Source organism: Microplitis demolitor, chromosome 10 (assembly GCF_026212275.2).
Source record: "Microplitis demolitor isolate Queensland-Clemson2020A chromosome 10, iyMicDemo2.1a, whole genome shotgun sequence".
NCBI classification, from domain to species: Eukaryota; Metazoa; Arthropoda; class Insecta; order Hymenoptera; family Braconidae; genus Microplitis; species Microplitis demolitor.
The window spans coordinates 12042087-12057969 of record NC_068554.1 but is presented as its reverse complement, the minus strand read 5'-3'; the positions used below and the strand labels follow the sequence as shown (position 1 = coordinate 12057969).

Sequence of the window (15883 nt, the reverse complement as noted above, 5' to 3'; positions counted from 1 at the left end):
AATTATTCCAATGTGAAATTTAAAACAGCAAAAATATTCAATAGAATTAATTTAATTGCTTAAATTATTTGTAATATTGAATGAAAGAATTTTAAAAAATCAAAATTATTTTTATTTAATATGATTGTATTTAAATTGTATAAATTCTGAATTTAATTTTCAATGACTCGAACAAAAAATTTAAAATTTTTATATTTAAAATGATAAGATTATAAGTAATCAAGAGCTTGATAATTAATGGGCATAGAGGACCGATTTACGGCGGTTTTTATAGGCGCCAATCATAGGCGAGGAGTAGTACGCGTGACCTAGATTTAATTTTGTTACTGAAAACTAATGTTATTGAGCAGAGTTGAATACTTGCGGGTTATGGTGTGAAAGAAGGTGTACCTGATGATGATCTCGTGTTGAAACTTCTAGAACAATGACAAAGACTAAAAAAAAAGACAATGGTAGTTCCTATGGGGGGGGGGGGGAAGAAGGAGACCTGACCCCATACTTTTAGATAGGAGTAATTTTAGTCTGTTAATTAAGAGTTATTAACTAGATTCATAGCATAGGTAGTTATTGATTATTGATCTTTTTGTCATTATCTTCGATTGGTTATAGTCATTTCTTCCTCTTGTCAGTGGTTTAGATGTTACATCTATTTTCAATTACAATATTTAATTAATTGCAATTATTATTAGGTTCATGGATAGATGTGTGCTAGAGAATTATGGCGATAATCTCAGTTTTACATTAATTCAATTATTGGTTGAGTTATTCAAAGTAGAATTTAGCGATATAGTCGTATGTGTTAGAGAGAGAAATTGATCGTGGTGAGTCATGCGGCACGCATTAGGAGAAAGTTTCTAAATCCAGCTCAATGTTATTAGATGAGCCTTATTTTAAGTTGTTAATTACCGATTATTAATTAGGATTATGATATAAGTGTTTATTGATTATTAATCCTTTCGTTATTATCTTTCGATTGATTATGGTCATTCCCTTCTACTATTATTGGTTAAAATGTTATACCTATTTTTAATTATTACGGGATAGTTTCCAAATGATCTGGAATTATTATTGATTCAATTAGATAAGGTATTTTATCGGATTGTTATGATATGCTTGGGTTGTCATTATTTTAACTATTTATCGACTTATTTAAAGTAGAAATTATCGATGTATTCATATGTGTTAGAGAGAGAAATGACGGAACACTCACGCGGTACGTTACAAGAAGAACCTTGGGAACGTGAGGAGGCAGGCTGTAGTAATTCTATTGATGAAAGAAAGAGATGCAATCCCATGCTATTAGATGGGCTTATTTTAAGTGGTTAATCACAGAATATTCGTTAAGATTAAGGTTTGAGTGTTTAGTAATTAATAATCAATTTTTCCTTATCTATCGATGGAATATGATTATTTGTCCTTATCGTTAGTGGTTTAGAAGTTATGCCTGTTTCTGATTTAAATATTTAATAATTCGTAATTATTATTAATCTCATCGGTAAAGGGACACTAGTGAATCGTTATGGGAATCTTGGCTGATCATTATTTTATTTATTAATTGAGTTATTAAAGGTAGAAGTTACACGCTTACGTATGCGTTAGTGAGAGGCAATAGGGAAGCTAAATAGTTAGGTTCCTTGATTGACCTCTGATGGTTAGTTAGTTTTTATCTAATTTTGAATTCTATTTGTCTTTATCTACTGATCGATTATAATTTACTTCTATTGTTATAGGTAGGTGGCTATGAATTTAATTATTCTCTGTAGGATGTTAAGAAATTATTAATATGGTTATCTGCTCCGTCATGGTATGTCATGGTTGTCCGATATTATGTAGTTAGTTAATTGTTATCTTATTTATTTTTTATCAATACGTTGGGATATTGCGTTTGAAGTTATTAATATTTATTTTACTAATAAGTTTCTTGGGTTAAGGTGCAATAGCTACTGTTGCGTATTAAGCATTATTTATGATTTTATTTATTGTCAACGGTGTCAATCATAGATTTTACTACCTTGTTTTTGTTAATAACTATCAGTTTGTTTTATAGTTAATTAAAAATTTTAAATGAATTTCGATATCATTTGGGCTAGTAGATACTAGAAGGAATGCGGAGGGACGAAGTGAATTGATAGCTTAATGTATAGTCATCGATGCATAGATGTAAAAGTTATCAGGGTGGTGACACTTGACTTCAAAAAGAAAAAACAGAGGAGCATCGCGCAGCATCATTTGATAGTGGTAATGTTAGGGTTGCTAGTATTAGGGAACTTATCATGGTTTAATTGATTGCTCAATTTATTAGTTAGTTCATTATTACTTCATAAGTAATAGAAAGGGAAATTTATGGTATTCCTTGTTTACATCAACAAGTTCTGACCACTCATCTGACCTTTGATGTGTTTAGTTTTTAAGAATTTTGTTTTTATTTATTTAGTTGTACGTTGTTTTCGTATTTTCGCATGTTACGCCGTAACAGTATGACGTTACTTGATAATTTGTTCATCAGCAATCAGGTATGGAATAATTATTATAATTATCAATAATTATACGTGTTTGAGTTAGCGTCTTGAGGTAGTATGCTACGGCTTTAACTAAATAAAAGAGTTGAAATCTGAGAGTATCCTGAGAAAATAGTTACAGTTTAGAATTACGTTCATGATTTATTGTTAAATGTCATTTTATAAAATAATTATAAAGAATATGCTAAGTTAGTTAGCTCATTATTACCTAGTTGACGTCAAAATGAGACCCATATAAGTCAGTCTTACGATTTTGTTAGTGGACATATCTAGGGTACCGAATTTATGATTATTGTTCTAGTTCACCGAATACTATTTGAGTATCGGCTGGCTTTAGTTACTTAATTAATTTATGTATAAGGTTGATACGCATCATTAAGCTGTCAATTTACTTTTCGTTGAGATTAATTTTATTATTATTAGATTCAATATTTTGCTATGAAGTAAAATTACTTGTATAATGCTATAGTATTTTGTTTATTGTTAAATAGAAATTTGTGATTATTTGTTGTTCAATAAGAATTGCAAATCCGCTGATAATTCATATGAATTTGGGATGATTTGACCCAGACCACTCTCTCTCTCTCTCTCTCTCTCTCTCTCTCTCTCCATAAGCCTACACGCTGAGCGACACCACGGTATACCGTAACTCTGTTATTAGTTTTCCAGTCTCTGTTTTTTTTGTTTTGCTTATAAGTTCTGAGCATTTTTGTCTCAGTTTTAATTTTAGTTTTAGTTTTGTGTGGTTTTTGAGATAACTCCACAGATCAAAAATTCCCTATGATTTACTGGTTTGATAGTTGCAGTGTTAAAAATTACCTGGCGCCCTATTCGTATTGAGACTGGAGAGTAAAGACAGAGAACAATGATATAACACAAAAATTAGCGTATACAATTTTTGTGTTATAATATATATATATATATATATATATATATATATTAGGGTGATTTATTTCCGCAAAAAGTTTTTTTTTCTAAGTGCTCAAGCAAAATATCAATCTACATCGAAAAAAATTAATTCTCACCAAACATGAGCTCTTAATTCCAATGCTAAGTACTTACTATTTCAATTTGATTATTTCCCATTTAAAATACACATAAATAAAATTACTTTTTTTTTAACTTCTACTACTCAGCTGCGTTTCATGATATCAACGCTGCTTTGGTCGCAAATTGTAGGGCATTTGGTGTTCTTCAAAAGTGCCCATAGTTACTTAGCTGTTATTCCAGCTGTTTCACTTGTGTCCGTTGCGAAACTCATTTTTCTTATGGAATTGACCTTTATTGGCTTGCAGAACGTAAACCAATGAAAGTACACTAAAATTGCTAGTAAGAATTTTATAAGAAATTTTATTCCCTTCGAAAAAAATCCTATGAGTTAAGTCGCTAAAGTCCATAGTTTCTGAGTTATAGTCATTTTAATAATTTTAGAAATATAATATAATAAAAAAAAATTATATTAGATATTTTATTTCTCAAATTATAAAAATGATTATAACTCGGAAACTATAGACTTTAGAGACTTGACTCACAGGACTTTTTTTGCAGGCAATAAACTTTCCTATAAAATTCTCATTAGCAATTTTAGTGTACTTTCATTGGTTTACGTTCTGCAAGCCAATAAAGGTCAATTCCGTAGGAAAAATGAATTCCGCAATGGACACAAGTGAAACAGCTGGAATAACAGCTAAGAAACTATGGGCACTTTTGAAGAACACCAAATGCCCTACAATTTGCGACCAAAGCCGCGTTGATATCATGAAACGCAGCTGAGTAGTAAAAGTTAAAAAAAAAAGTAATTTTATTTACGTGTATTTTAAATGGGAAAAAATCAAATGGAAATAGTAAGTACTTAACATTGGAATTAAGAGCTCATGTTTGGTGCGCGTGCGCTATTCCCCTTAAACCGTTGTCGGAGAAAAATGGGGGAAATAATAATAATGTAATGCAAATAATAATAATAGTAAACGGCCGCTCAAACACTCGGAGTAATTTGGTTTTTTATCTTTTTTGTAATTTATTATTTTTTTTTTAAAGACCTAATTAACTTTTAAAAAATCGATTCGACAATATAGGTATCAATCAATTCTGAATTTCATGAATCATCCAAAAAGCCTGACGACAAATAATCGATTTTTAAAAAGTTAACTAATTTTTTTTTAAAAACAAATAAGCAAATAAACTTTTAAAAGATCAATTTAACAATATAGGTATCGATCGATTTTGAATTTCATGAATCGTCCAGAAAACCTAACGACAAATAATCGATTTTTTAAAAGTTTATTTACTTATTTGTTTATAAAAAAAAATTAGTTTTTTTAAAAATCTATTATTTGTCGTTAGGTTTTTTGGACGATTCATGAAATTCAGAATTGATTGATACCTATATTGTCGAATCGATTTTTTAAAAATTAATTAGGTCTTTAAAAAAAAAAAGAATAAATTACAAAAAAGATAAAAAACCAAATTACTCCGAGTATTTGAGCGGCCGTTTACTATTATAATTATTTGCTTCACATTATTATTACTTCCCCTATTTTTCTTCTACAACGGTTTAAGGAGAATGGCGCACGCGCACTATCTCGGAGTTGAGTTGAAGTCTCTGTAGAGCTCATATTTTTTTAAACTTGTAAGCTAAATTTTTTTAAAAAAATTTCATTTTTTCACATCGATTCCTTGTTGCTGGCAAAATTTTTATATGCAATCAAAATATTTTTTTTCTTATTTTAACTATTTTTTAATGCAGAAATTCGAAAAACTCAAAATAATTCAAACAAGTTCCGAAAAATTTTTCGGAGCTTAGCTGATTTTTTTCCTTATAGCAGACAACAATAGCTGAAATTAAAAAAAAACGAAGTGAATCGAAAGATTTTTCGAGGAATTACAGCCATTTATTTATAAGCGCTCGAGCGGAACCGCGTTTTTTTTTCCATTAAAAAATTAAAATCTCGAAAACTATTGGTCGTAGAGACATCAGATTGGGGTCATTTTGTTCGTTATTCAATTCTCCGAATTTCATACGCAGCATGTCTCGACTACTTTTGCGTAGTTTCGAGATATTTTAATTTAAAGCTCAACGCAAAAACTCTATTTTTTAAACAAAAAAAAAAAGCTCACCTTCCCACATACACACAACCGTTTAGAATATTTTGCTGAGTATTTAAAAAAAAAAAAAATCCAAAATCGGACCATTTTCTCGAAAAGTTGCCAGCAAACCACTTTTTTTTCCAGGCCGACTGAACTATAGTACGCGTCGGCGTAAAACAGTGTTGTGGGCTTTAGCCAGATACTATACTAGCAAAGGGAGGCGGATACCGTTCTAATTGTAACAAAATGTTAGCTAAGCTGTTGTACACCTTAAAAATATTGAAATAACACAAATATGCTGATTTTTACTATTACAAGAGTTAAAAAATTATTTGTAACTCTTAGATAGACCTTCCTATCGCCACCGTCCATCTTACGGATTTAAATAAATTTAATTATTATTTTTAAAAAACAATTTATTTTTGAAAATCTACATGATTTTGTGTTATTTTTGCCAATTTTGTGCACATTAGTCACGAAGTTCGGATAGATATCACATGTTAGAGACAAAAACTCATACCAAAAATTTAATCCGCCATGTAGCTGAACACGTGAAAAAAATTTAATCATAGACATTTAAGGTATAAGCACTTGAAACATTGAAAAATGTGGTGAACCCTGAATACAGGCAATAACCAAAAGTTATGAGACTTCAAACTTCAGAAATTTTTATTTTCACCAAAAAATCATAATTAATGGCTATTATTCCAGCTTTCAACTTTCTAGAAAAAATGTCATACAACTTCTGTAGCGTGTTAAATACTCTAGAAAGAATACCTAAAACAATTCAATATTATCAACGTCATTGTTTATTTTTGTTAAATTTTCTCTTTTCAAGGGTTTTATAATTATTTAATTTTAATTTTACTCTCGTAACAAATTTAACTTTTGTACTTATCTTTTTTTTTTGTATAAAATTAATCGAGCTTGATCAATTTTTATGTATTTCTATGATTTAACGGATCAATCGAAGCGCCGATAGTTTTCAACGGTCTAAAATCTCAGTCTTTATGACTGAAATTGAATTATTTTCGTTTCAATTTAAAAATCTATTAGTTTTTTTAATATTATTCTATTCTTTAATCATGTCCGGAATTTCAGAAAAAAAAGAGTTCACTATTTAATCGTTAAATTTAACGTTAAAATCAACGTTGCTTAACTTATTGCTTTACTTTAAACGAAAGTAATTCAATTTCAGTTATAAAGACTGAGATTTTAGACCATTGAAAACTATCGGCGCTTCGATCGATACGTTAAATCATAGAACTACATAAAAATTGATCAAGCTCGATTAATTTTATACGAAAAAAAAGGATAAGTACAAAAGTTAAATTTTTTACGAGAATATAATTAAAATTAAATAATTATAACACCCTTTAAAAGAGAAAAGTTAACAAAAATAAACAATGACGTTGATAATATTGAATTTTTTTAGGTATTTCTTGTAGAGTATTTACCACACTACAGAAGTTGTATGATATTTTTTCTAGAAAGTTGATAGCTGGAATAATAATAGCCATTAATTATGATTTTTTGGTGAAAATAAAAATTTCTGAAGTTTGAAGTCTCATAACTTTTGAACTGTTGTAAATGCATCTATGTCACTAGAATCAATTTTAAAGAGGACTACAAGCCCTATGAAACGAGCCCGAAAACGAGTGAATTGCTCAAAGACTGCCTGGGTAAGAATTTTTTTTAAAAAATGTGATATCGATCCCATGCTTTTTAAATAGGAAAACTTTAAAAATAGATAACGACCTCTTAAAATTGAAATTAAGGGCTAAAATTTTCAGGAAATTTTTTTTTGTCGTCTACAATAAAATTTTCATGTAGGCTAAGAAAAAAAAATTGTTCAAAAATAAAAAGCACCCCAATATATATATAGTTTTAGTATGACTCTGCATGAGCATACATGACCATGCCTGATCCATACAAAGTCATACTCAATCATGTATAATCATGGATGAGAATATGTAAGATGTAGGAAATCCATAGGAATCCATGTAGATAAGTATGGATTTTATGTAAGAATCTATAGAAATTAATATAAGAATATATGTATTTATATAAGAATTCATGAAGGAAACCATGGATAATTGCATTCCCATATGGAAAATTCACATGGAAAACTGTGGGTTAGATTGCTTAAAAAAATAGACTTTTCTAACTTTCCGCTAAGTAAATCGATGAATTTCAAAGCATTCGAGAAGTTATTGTTTTCATTCCGGTTTTCGAAAATTGTGTTTTCATGAGATGTCAACTTGTGAGGTCCTAGGAAGCTATTCTGACTATTTCCAGAATGATGAACGTGCGTGTCCGCGTGCCCGTGTCCGCGTTCACGCGCGCGTGCGTGTGTGTGTATGTGTGTGTGCGAACGGTCTTTAACTTTCTAAATAATGAACTGATTTGAATGGTTAAGGCGGCAGTTGAAAGAACTTGTTGACCATCAACTTTCCTGAAAATTTCAGATCATTTGATCAAGTAGACTCGAAAATATTTGGTATTACAAAAAAAAAAGTTTTTTTAAGTTTTTTATTGATTTTTCCGAAACGATTTCAACACTCCACTTCCAAATCTAATCAGCTCTAGAACTCAATGAAACGCGTTTATTGCTATCTGAACCATCTCAATCGGTTAATTCTGTTATTTTCTAATGAAATAAATAATTATTTTAAGTAGTTTTATTATAAAAGTAATTAACGTACATAAATCATCACAATTCAACTTAATAACTGAACAACTTACTCTCTTCTCAATATATCTTAATATATTAATAAACTTAAGGAGGTATAAGAGTAAAGTCGAAATAATGAGATCAATTTAAAATTTTTAGGATCGAGAAAAATATATTCAGTCGGGTATTAAAATTTCAGAGACCTAGGGATCGTAGTTTATTTATAAAACAAGACTAAATATAGGTCATTTAACATTATAATGATATACCAGATCTCACACCTAGTCTCGTTTTAATAAATTTTATGATGAAAAAATAATAAGAAAGCTTTGAAAAACTCATTGTGTAAAAAAAAAAAATTTCAAAAATTATTGAAAAAAAAATCAAGCTGAGGGTACTTAGTTATAAAATTAATTCAGTTCAAAAAATCTAAATTTTAAAAAAGTAGTCAGCCATAGCAAATGTGGGTTATGTTGACGGCAAGGTTGTAAATGCGGGAAATTTAAAGTTTCAATGAAAGAGGTTAGTGGAAAAGTCCAATAGGTAAAGGAAAGTATTATAAAACTTGAACTATTTACTATAAAACATAACATTTACGTAGTACGCATAAATATTTACGTAGTTAAAAATAACGTTTTTTTCCATTACTCATTTTCTTTTTATTGTTCAAAAATTTAGCAATGAATTAACACTCGGTCTAAATAGCATTGCTTGTAAACATAAGACACACGTACACATTACCAACATAAATAGAGCAGTCGACATGCGCAACCATGGTAAAATTTGCGGCGTTGCCAAACTTTTTGAAAAATATTTAAAATTAAATAATTTATTATTTTATTTAAATTTAAAATAAATTATCAATTATTTTATAATAATTTAGTTATTTAATGCATAAAAGATTATTTCGGTAAGCTAAATGTTTTTAAATCGCTAGTAAAAGCTTGTTACATATTTTGAAAGTACAGTCTCAAGCTAAATTAATCCATCTCAAGTCACGTACTATGATCTATCTAAATATATGTGTTGTGAGATGAAACGCAGTGAACAGACTGTATGTCCTAAACCTCCTTAATAATGAATGTCTTTGAATGTTTAGTGAGATAATGATCAGAAATTCATAATAATTTATAACAAATGATAATTTCTATCGATTATTAGCAGAAATGACTAGTATGTTACAGATATACGACAAAAAATTATCTTAAACAATCATAAAAAACATTATATTGATAAATATACAGTTAATATATACTGCAGCAATACATTTTTTTCAATAGTCTATTGTGTGACAAGTGATGAAAAAAAATGATTTCAGACTAGGCCGAAGTTGGCTACCCGAGCCGTAGGCGAAGGCTGACATCACTTGCAATCTGAACTCATATTTCACCCTGAGCCACAGGCTATTTTTTCCATGATTACCTGCATTGGAGTTCCAATATTCAGTGTCAGCAGCCAGTAAAAAACAAATTAATTTCTAGCTGATGTTGTGGAAAACTGTTAGAGAATGAAAAATCTGTAATTGACAGTCACTTATTAAATAGTTGACAAAACAAAATTTTTATTTTTCTCATTTTTAGTGATTTCATTTGGTTAATGAAAACTCACACTTAAAAAATAAAATGAGTAAACCTAAATTACAAGCAAACAAATGAGAATAATAAGGCCGCCAATGAACATCAAATATAACTAACACCCGGGAGAAACACACATGATTTTGCCCGCTGTGTGAAGGTATTTGTGAATTACGAATTCGCTAGCAGTTGTTTGCAGCATCGGATTGAAATTAGCTTGTTTTGACTAGCTGTAGAAACACTGATACTTTGATGCTGGCATCATGAAAATATATTAACGTATATTAATGAGAAAAAATATAAGTATAGTCATATATAGTACAATATATCACATTATCATACATAAACTCCTCTAAAATATTAAAATGACTTTGAAACTCATTTATGTTACAGAAACGAAAACCCCAAAGGTGACCATATGAGATGGCGACTTGCTCAAATTCATTTCCGGCGTTGCCGATAGCATTAATAATAACTTCCATTTCAATAACAACCATTAAAACAAGCAGTGATCTATGTCCCGTGATCTGTAAATGTGAAGATGAATTCCTACGTGCATCATGTGTTTATGCAAGTTTAGAAGTTGTACCAATTCAGTTAAATCCTGAAATCCATCATTTGGATCTATCCACTAATCGAATTGCAACTCTCAACTTGGGATTTGGTTTTTATGACAATCTGGAAAGTCTGGATCTGTCTTACAATACTTTACATACTTTGGGATCAAATAATTTTTTACTGCAAACACACTTGGTGATGTTAAATATTAGCAACAATAATATAAGAACTGTTGGTAGAAATTCCCTAAAAGGGCTAGATTCGTTAAAAGTTCTCGATCTCAATAATAATAATATCACAGAAGCAGATTCTGCGGCATTCCGTCACACGAGTGAATTAGAAGATCTGAATCTTAGCGGCAATTCACTGACGAGTTTGCCTAATGATCTCTTCAGAAATTTACACAGAATACGTATTCTCAAATTAAGTCGAAACTCACTTCTTGAAGTGCCAAAATCGAATCTTCATTTAGTACCTAGCCTGGAGGATTTAGAACTATCAGAGAATTTGATTCAAGAAATTTCACATGATTCCTTGCCAACACTACGTTCACTCGTGTCACTTAACCTAGCTAACAATGTAATACGAATTATTAAGGACGAAGCATTTCAACGTTTGCCAGCACTTCTATATCTCAATTTACAAGGAAATAATCTTACTTATGTACCAACACCCGCTTTATCACATTTAAGTCTTTTGTCATATTTGATTCTATCACGTAATCCACTTGAAAAGTTAGACAACTTAGCATTCCGCAATCTATTTGAATTGAAAACCATAGATTTACGTGAATGTACAATTGCGCATGTTAAATCCCGTGCATTTGCTGATAATGTCAATCTTGAGAAAATTTTTCTTGACAAAAATCGTGATCTCCGACGTCTGCCACCTCGAATTTTACATTCAGCAAGATATTTAACAACTATCTCACTACGTCATTGCAATCTTTCTAACCTTGAAGCAACACACTTTCCAGTTCATGGCTTAAATCTTTTACAAATAGGTGGCAATCCGTTGATCTGCAATTGTTCACTACATTGGCTCTGGAATGTCATTCATGACATAGAGGAGCGTAATGCATCAACTCTGTTCATAGATCGTGGTGAAATTATTTGTGCGGACGAGAAATTCAATGGTAAATTATTGATGACTTTATCGGAAAGTTCATTGCATTGTCGATTAAGTCCTTTATATTTATCATTGTCTGCCGCAGGATGTTTAATAGTTACTGCAATTATTATTATAATTATTGGCTATATAACACATGCCAAACGCCGTAAAAGACTATTTGATAGACTCAGTCGTCCGGAGATATTGATATACGTTGAACCAACTGAAGATGTGACTAAATGTATTCCCATGTATCCATCACTGCGTATTGATCAAAATCGTGTGCCAATTTTATCAAGTGGTAGTCTTCATAAGTTTGATGGAAATCAAAAGAGATATGATAACACATCCTATAATGCTCCACATTATGATAAGCATATGGATCATAATATCACTAATTTTACAGTTGAAGATTTTCCTAATAGATCAATGGACAATTCAAGTTTTTATGGGAAATGTAATAAAGAAAATGTTTATGGAGTGACTGACGTTACCAATATACAAAAAGAGCCCGATGTATATGATAATAGTATTTACCGAATGGAAAATTCAAACAATCGAATTTCTCAAGCCAGGTGTCATAAAGATAGTAATATAAGTGATTATGATTGCGTTAATGATTATGAATTTTATTCACCATCTAATGCGAGATTAGCTAAAAAACCTCATGTTGTATTTGTCTAAGTATATATAATATAATAAAAAATAAAGTTCAAGTATTTAGATCTGATCAGAACTGAACCTCAAATGAGGTTGTATGATTAGATCAGACCGAATAAATTTCCAATTAAGGTAGGACGAAACTACATTTAATTAGGTTTATTCATATTTACCCGAGTAAAAAAGAGTTTATATAATTACATACAATTGTATATAGTTATATAGAATTTTATACAATTATAGTATCGTTTTCAATAGAAAACTGGCCAACTCCATTTTTGTAAATTATACAGGATAGCTAAATATCAGGAAAAGACAGTGATTTTTTCAACTTAGAAAAAATTTTTTTATTTCAAATTTGTTAAGTATTGGTTCTCTTTTGAATTGTTTGTTGTTAGGTAGTTTTCTTTCAGCAATTATTATTATTCAAAAATTAAAAAAAAAATGGAAACCAAGCTTAACAACGTGTATTACGTCGATTGCTAACAGGAAATGCAAACGACTCTTTTTTTAAAAAATGGGGAGTTAGGCAGTTTCCTACAAAAAAATGACGATGCACAATAAAGTGCGTCATTTCAGAGCAACGTTTTTTTTACGTACTTATTGAAAAAATCATAGTTGATTACAAAAAAAAAGTTTCCCACAAGAAAGAAAATTCTGAGTTCATCGAAAAATTCGATTTACCATATACTTAAAACCGAGAAATTTTTTTTTTCTCTATAATATTGATAATTATTCGATACATCAAAAATGTTTAAGAGTATAAGATGACTCATACCCCTTATTAAAAGAAAAGATTGAAAATGACTAGAAAAAAAAATTTTAAATACTTTTTAATGCTTTTGAATACTGTGAATATTTTGAATTGTCCTTTTTATGGGCATTTAGCATTGCAAATCATTTCAAATCGATTCTTTTAATCAGGGACAAGCTTATAGTGCATAAATGTCTTTTCAAAGAAGCCTATTGCATTGACTCGGTACTGACAGTAGCTCAAGAGTTTTAAAAGTTGAGAGTAAATTTTCCATTAATACTTGCATATTATCATTTATAAGTCATATACAACAACATGTAAAAACTCAACTTTGTTACATTTCAAATTTCTTTGCAACAAATGAATTGATTAATGAAAAAATATTATTAGTTCTAGAACTAATGCAATAAAGTACATGGATCGACGCAAGCAAAACCATACCTCAATTGGTTAATTTGTTCGAGATGTTATGTCCACCGCTGTAATTAAAATTTATTATCTGAGATTTCTCCATTTGGTAGCGATAGGAAAATTTTGACGAGTCATTTGGAGGATGCGAACAACTATAAAGAATACGAGAAAAGATATCAAAATTTTCTCTCACTTATTTTTGGATTATTCTTTCTTCTAACACGGTAGGTGTTTATCCCTCCAGACCTTTGCAGCGCACTCGATCTTCTCCTGAAGGATTTGGTTAAATGTGCGCGGCGAGAGTTGTAGGATAAAATCTTATGTCCTACTTTCGAATAAAATTTGCAAGGCTGAAGTTATGATCTCTAGTCTTTTAATTAAACGTTTCAATTACAATAATTTTGATTGAACTTCACTTATAAACTATAATTTTTCACAATTTTTAAGAATACAATTTTATTGTATTATGCGTCTTTGTTGGGCTCGAAGGCTTATGTGCATAGAACTGAATAGACTCGAGATTAGATTACAAATTATATTAATTTTAAATCATTATTCAATCGAGCCGAAGTTTTAACCGATGTTTGAAAATTTTTAATACATAGCTCAGATTTAGTTATTGACTTTTCAACGCAAACGTGAATTCTTGCAGTAAGATTAATAGATTTTTAGAAAGATTATATTTAATTCCTTATTGATTTTTCGACGCAAACACGGATTCCTGCAATAACCCAACTAAATTTTTTTCCAATACATATATTGGGTCCCAATCAGGAATTGCTGATAATTCCGTCACCTACAACTAAGGCGTACACGTTAGTCACACCAATATGTTTTCTGTACGAGTGTGTATGTGTGTGTTAATTTTTTATGATTAACTTATATCAAAAATTGCTAAAATAAATATTAAAAAGCAGTGGAAATAAGTCAAGATTCGTGTACGTCAATATGTAAATAATTTTATGATAAATAACTAATATATACATAAAAAAATGAAATCAATGAGAAAAATGAATACAAGAAGTGAATTTCGACTATGGGCAATAAAAACGAATATTGCACATTGTCATTCAGACGAATTATTACAAATTTTACAATCTGAAGTACTTCCTGAGTTACCAATATCAGCAAAAACTTTTCTAAACAAGTGCAGTATATCTTTTGAAATTTTACAGGCTGTAGGAGTAACTTAAGTAACTCAAAAGACTGCGAAGAAGGAAGTCAAAAAAAAAATAATAATTAAAAAGAACAAATAATAGATATTATTTCAATTATAGTTAATTTTTAAGTACAATTTAATGATTGTATTTAAAGTATGTTACCGACTTTATAGTGAAGCATTTATAAATCAAACTTTGATTATTTAAGTCAATGAAAGGCAAAATAAATAAATTTTATAATAATTTTGTTTGTCAATCATTATTTTTATTATAATTTATAATTTATTTATTCTAATTAATTAGTTTTTAATGTCTGTCAATGCGTGTTACGCCCTGGTTGATGGGTAGATGCTGATGTAGTTGAGCGGTTGATTATGAATGTGGACGAATATCAAACTTACATAGAATTAAAATGAATAATTATAAACGGGTTGAACGGCCACCATTTAATCGTTGAAATAAACTGGTTATATTTATATATTATTAAATATATTATCTGAGTCTGTTGTATTCAATGAATAAAGAGATAGTTGAAGAATTGTGAAATGTGCAATCGAGATAACTTATAATATCATTAAGGTATTCTTAACAATAGCTTCGGGAAGGTAACAACGAAGTTAAGTTGTTTATTCTGAGCCTGACTTCTCTCGGTGATTCTATTATTCAGACTTACTTCTCTTGATCGAGAAAAACTAGAGTAAGTCTTATCAATACGCGGCGTTTGAGCATCAGATCCACGCATCGATTCATATGGAGGGGTCATTCGAGATAACGCATGTTCTCGAATGATCCATTCTAATATTAAAAATACTTAAATCTCACGGTCTCTCCACTTTTGTTACTAACAAATGAGTCACCTATCTATTAACAAAAGTTATCTTAAACAAAATAGATGTTTGTGCAACTACACGTCACGAGGATTTACTCGAGGCGTCATTGCTTATTTATAGTTGATAAAATATAGAAAAAAACTTTATCAACTATTCCTCATATACTTAACTATCAAATATTCTAAATTATATTATTCTATTATGATATTATATTATTTTATATAATTAATTATATACCATCGAAATTACTAGATTATCTATATTCGAAATAATTAGTTAGATTTCAGATCGGTAATTAGAGACGTAAATGCTTACATCATCTGACGTACAGGCTGGAATGTAACATGCGGATCGATAATTATTTATTGATCTATATATCCATGCTTCAGGTTAGATTTATCTATCTATCGCATATAAATTTTTGGAGTAATTTGGATAAAGATACATTAATTTGAATTAATTTTTAATTTGTCTGGGTATTTTTTAAAATATCGTTTTATTTTTCCGAGGAACTGATTATTTTAATGACCTCAAAACCAAAAAATT

At 29.7% G+C, this 15883-nt stretch overlaps 1 protein-coding gene across 3 annotated transcripts in view; it reads left to right on the top strand.

Annotated features, from left to right (window-relative positions):
* Nucleotides 1-14679, top strand: part of LOC103573711 (slit homolog 2 protein-like) — a 79732-nt gene extending 65053 nt beyond the window's left edge. For all 3 annotated transcript variants that reach the window (XM_053742165.1, XM_053742164.1, XM_053742166.1), the window contains one exon: nt 10248-14679. In XM_053742165.1, the coding sequence (XP_053598140.1) occupies nt 10278-12206 (1929 nt within the window). In that variant the 5' untranslated portion in view covers nt 10248-10277 and the 3' untranslated portion in view covers nt 12207-14679. The remainder of the gene's footprint in view (nt 1-10247) is intronic.
* The last annotated feature ends 1204 nt before the right edge of the window (nt 14680-15883 follow it).